The 4286-nt window shown below is 53.6% G+C and overlaps 1 protein-coding gene across 6 annotated transcripts in view; it reads left to right on the plus strand.

Moving 5' to 3' along the window:
• Positions 1 to 2332: 2332 nt before the first annotated feature.
• The window catches only part of SFPQ (splicing factor proline and glutamine rich), a 16995-nt gene continuing 15041 nt past the window's right edge, over positions 2333 to 4286 (plus strand). For 3 of the 6 annotated variants that reach the window (XM_037728712.1, XM_017501103.2, XM_017501104.2), the window contains exons 1-2: positions 2333 to 3269; positions 3970 to 4158. In XM_037728712.1, the coding sequence (XP_037584640.1) occupies positions 2442 to 3269; positions 3970 to 4158 (1017 nt within the window). In that variant the 5' untranslated portion in view covers positions 2333 to 2441. The remainder of the gene's footprint in view (positions 3270 to 3969; positions 4159 to 4286) is intronic. The other 3 variants (XM_037728713.1, XM_017501101.2, XM_017501102.2) reach the window with 1 other exon arrangement.

Raw genomic sequence — 4286 nt, forward strand, 5'->3', positions numbered from 1 at the left:
AAAAAAAAAAAAAGAATCAGGTTACCATGCTATGTGAGCCAGAAGGAAAAGTGATGATTAGTAAGAGAAATGGTTAAACTAAACATTTCAGAGATAGTGTAGTTGCTGGTAATAGCAAACAGGGGTGTGATGAGGGGAGGGTGGGGGTGTGGATGGCTGATACAGGCTAGAAGGAATATTATTGGAGGAGGTAAGTAACTGAGCATTAGGATATAGGGTGGGTCATCTGCCTGGATTTTTTTTTTTTTTTTTTCCCCTAGAGTCTCTGTGCCCAGATTGGAGTGCAATGGTGCGATCTTGGCTCACTGCAGCCTCTTCCTGCTGGGTTCACGCGATACTCCTGCCTCAGCTTCCTGAGTAGCTGGGATTACAGGTGCATGCCATCACGCCTGGCTAATTTTTGTATTTTTACTAGAGAGGGGGTTTTGCTATGTTGTTCAGGCTGGTCCCGAACTCCTGACCTCAGGTGATTCTCCCACTTCAGCCTCCCAAAGTGCTGGGATTACAGGCATAAGCCAGGGCACCCAGCCCTGTCGAATGAAGAGTACTAGAGGCAGAAGGGAAGATAATAAGCTATGAGCTAATGTTGAGGGGGGAATGATTCCCCAAGATGCCTGTGGACCTCAAAGAAACTGGAGATTTTGAAATACAGGCCAGGCGTGGTGGCTCATGCCTGTAATCCCAGCACTTTGGGAGGCCTACGTGGGTGGATCACTTGAGATCAGGGGTTTGAGACCAGCCTGGCCAACATGGTGAAACCCTATCACTACTAAAAATAAAAAAATTGGCCGGGTGTGGTGGCGCACACCTGTGGTCCCAGCTACTCGGGAGGCTGAGGCAAGAGAATCGCTTGAACCTGAGAGGCGGAGGTTGCAGTGAGCCGAGATCGCACTGCTGCTTGGCTCTCCAGCTTGAGCAATAGAGCGAGACTCTGTCTCAAGAAAAAAAAATAAAGAAATACAATTGATGCAGCTGACTGGTTAATACCCTACAGATATTTTAACGTTGTAATTTCTTTTTTTTTTTTTTTTTGAAACGAAGTATCGCTCTTGTTGCCTAGGCTTGAGTGCAATAGCGTGGTCTTGGCTCACTGTGACCTCCTGGGCTCAACCAATTCTCCTGCCTCAGCCTCTAAAGTGGCTTGGATTACAGGCATGCAGCACCACGCTTGGCAATTTTTTTTTTTTTTTTTTTTTTGAGGCAGAGTCTCGCACTGTCGCCAGGCGCCAGGCTGGAGTGCAGTGGCGCGATCTTGGCTCACTGCAATCTCTGCCTCCAGGGTTCAAGCAATTCTCCTACCTCAGCCTTGCAAGTAGCTGGAACTACAGGTGGGCGCCACCACGCCCAGCTAATTTTTGTATTTTTTAGTAGAGACGGGGTTTCACCATATTGGCCAGGATGGTCTCGATCTCTTGACCTCGTGATCCGCCCGCCTCAGCCTCCCAAATAGCTGGGATTACAGGAGTGAGCCACTGCGCCCAATTTTTGTATTTTTTAAATAGAGACAGGGTTTTGCCATGTTGGCCAGGCTGGTCTCGAACTCCCAACCGCAGGTGATCTGCCCACCTTGGTGTCCCAAAGTGCTGGGCTTACAGGAGTGAGCCACAGAGCCTGGCCTAACATTGTAATTTTTAAGTGCCTTAGTCTCTTCATAAAGTGTTGAGTGGAATATTTACATTCCTCCTGAGATTGGTGTTTGTAAATTATGTACACACACACACACACACACGCACACACACATACACACACACGGGCTCTTTTTGAACAAAGAGCTCATCCACTGAAGCATACTGAAAAGTCTACACTGCTACACAAATCTGTATTTCTATGAGGTTCCATAATGAAATCAGTGTGTGCGTGTGTTTGAAATCGGTAAGATTTTACTTCTCTAATTTCATTGACTTGGCACGAGGTACGGTAGATAACAAGCACTCAATTTCTGATTTTTAGCCAGAAAACATCTGTTTTTCTGGGCAAGGATATCAGCAGATTGCTCCTAGGGACAATCAAGAAAGAAAAGAGATCTCCAACCCTTCTCCCCAGGAGCCGATAGGGCCCTGGTTATTTGGTTACAAGTGAAAATTGCCCTGGCATAACCATTCAAATTTCTCCTAGCAAATCACAGTGGCCTACATCCAACGCCTTCTTCTCTCATTGGCCAACTGGAAACTTCAGTTCCTCCATGCCTCCCGCCTCTCACCCAGGAGCCAATAGGAAAGATCAGAGGTTCGCAACTTAGCGTCATAAAACATAGTAATTACAATTGGCTATTAGAGCTGTCGATCGAGGAGTAGGCGGGGCCGTGCCATCTGGCCTATATAAGGAGAGGACAAAGGCGGCGCGCCGCCTGTGTCATCCGCCATTTTGTGAGAAGCAAGGTGGCCTCCACGTTTCCTGAGCGTCTTCTTCGCTTCTGCCTCGACCGCCCCTTGACCACAGACATGTCTCGGGATCGGTTCCGGAGTCGCGGCGGTGGCGGTGGTGGCTTCCACAGGCGCGGAGGAGGCGGCGGCCGCGGCGGCCTCCACGACTTCCGTTCCCCGCCGCCCGGCATGGGCCTCAATCAGAACCGCGGCCCCATGGGTCCTGGCCCGGGCCAGAGCGGCCCCAAGCCTCCCATCCCGCCACCGCCTCCACACCAACAGCAGCAGCAGCCACCACCGCAGCAGCCACCGCCGCAGCAGCCGCCACCGCATCAGCCGCCGCCACATCCACAGCCGCATCAGCAGCAGCAGCCGCCGCCACCGCCGCAGGACTCTTCCAAGCCCGTCGTTGCTCAGGGACCCGGCCCCGCTCCCGGAGTAGGCAGCGCGCCGCCAGCCTCCAGCTCGGCCCCGCCCGCCACTCCGCCGACCTCGGGGACCCAGCCAGGGTCCGGGCCAGGCCCGACCCCGACGCCGCCGCCCGCGGTCACCTCTGCCCCTCCCGGGGCGCCGCCACCCACCCCGCCAAGCAGCGGGGTCCCTACCACACCACCTCAGGCCGGAGGCCCGCCGCCTCCACCCGCCGCAGGCCCGGGCCCAGGTCCGGGGCCTAAGCAGGGCCCAGGCCCGGGCGGTCCCAAAGGCGGCAAAATGCCTGGCGGCCCAAAGCCAGGTGGCGGCCCGGGCCTAAGCACTCCTGGCGGCCACCCGAAGCCGCCGCATCGAGGCGGCGGGGAGCCTCGCGGGGGCCGCCAACACCACCCGCCCTACCACCAGCAGCACCACCAGGGGCCCCCGCCCGTTGTGCCTGGCGGCCGCAGCGAGGAAAAAATCTCGGACTCGGAGGTGAGTGTCTACGGGCGCGACGCGTCGGCTCCCTTAAGATGGCGGCGGCCCCCATCCTCGCCTCCGCCCACGCGCGGGGGGCCTCCATTTTGTCGGCGGCCGGAAGGGGCGCTTGCGCGCGCTGTCGTGGGGGCGGGGCGGCCTCTCAGGGCCGGCAGTCGGCCGGGGATTGGCCGCCGCCTCGCCTTGCTCTCCCGGCGGGCTGAAGGCTAGGGGAGGTCTCTTTAAGGAAGGAACTGCCGGGCCGCGGGGTTGGCCCTGGAGAAGGAAGCTGGTCCTTGGAACCTGGGTAGTGCAGAGCGTGTGGCGTAGGTTTGGAGAGAACCGGGCAGTTCCGTTCTTAAAAGCACTAGCGCAGATCGTGTAGGTTGCAGTGTCATTTGGATTTGTGTGACTTGGCTATTTTAATTTTCGTACTGCGATTTAGATTTGTTAGGGACACTCAGCATATGTGGCTGAGAGTGTTGCTGATGGAAGTCTACTCTTCGGGGAAGTGTGTCTATTCTCGAGCATTCTGGATGATGGGGGCCCCTTTTTCGATGTTAAGATAATGCACATGTTGGAAATCTCACAAACATAGCAAAACCTTGATTATGACCAAACGGAACAGAAGGGTAACTGACAAGTTGCAGATAAGCAAGTACTGTTTTTGACTTGCAGAGGTATCTGGTGTTTGAAAAGTCCGTTCGTTTTTCATTAGGGGTTTAAAGCCAACTTGTCTCTCTTGAGGAGGCCTGGAGAGAAAACTTATACACAGCGATGTCGGTTGTTTGTTGGGAATCTACCTGCTGATATCACGGAAGATGAATTCAAAAGACTATTTGCTAAATATGGAGAACCTGGAGAAGTCTTTATCAACAAAGGCAAAGGATTCGGATTTATTAAGCTTGTGAGTGTAATTGTTTGATTTTATGTAGAATTAAAAAGGGTGGGTTGGGTTTTTTTTTTTTTTTGTCACTACAAACGCTGAAGGCTTGGTTTTTAAACTGGGGAGAATAAATTGGTCTTTTAAGTTTT

Source organism: Cebus imitator, unplaced genomic scaffold (assembly GCF_001604975.1).
Source record: "Cebus imitator isolate Cc_AM_T3 unplaced genomic scaffold, Cebus_imitator-1.0 Scaffold277, whole genome shotgun sequence".
Taxonomy (NCBI): Eukaryota; Metazoa; Chordata; class Mammalia; order Primates; family Cebidae; genus Cebus; species Cebus imitator.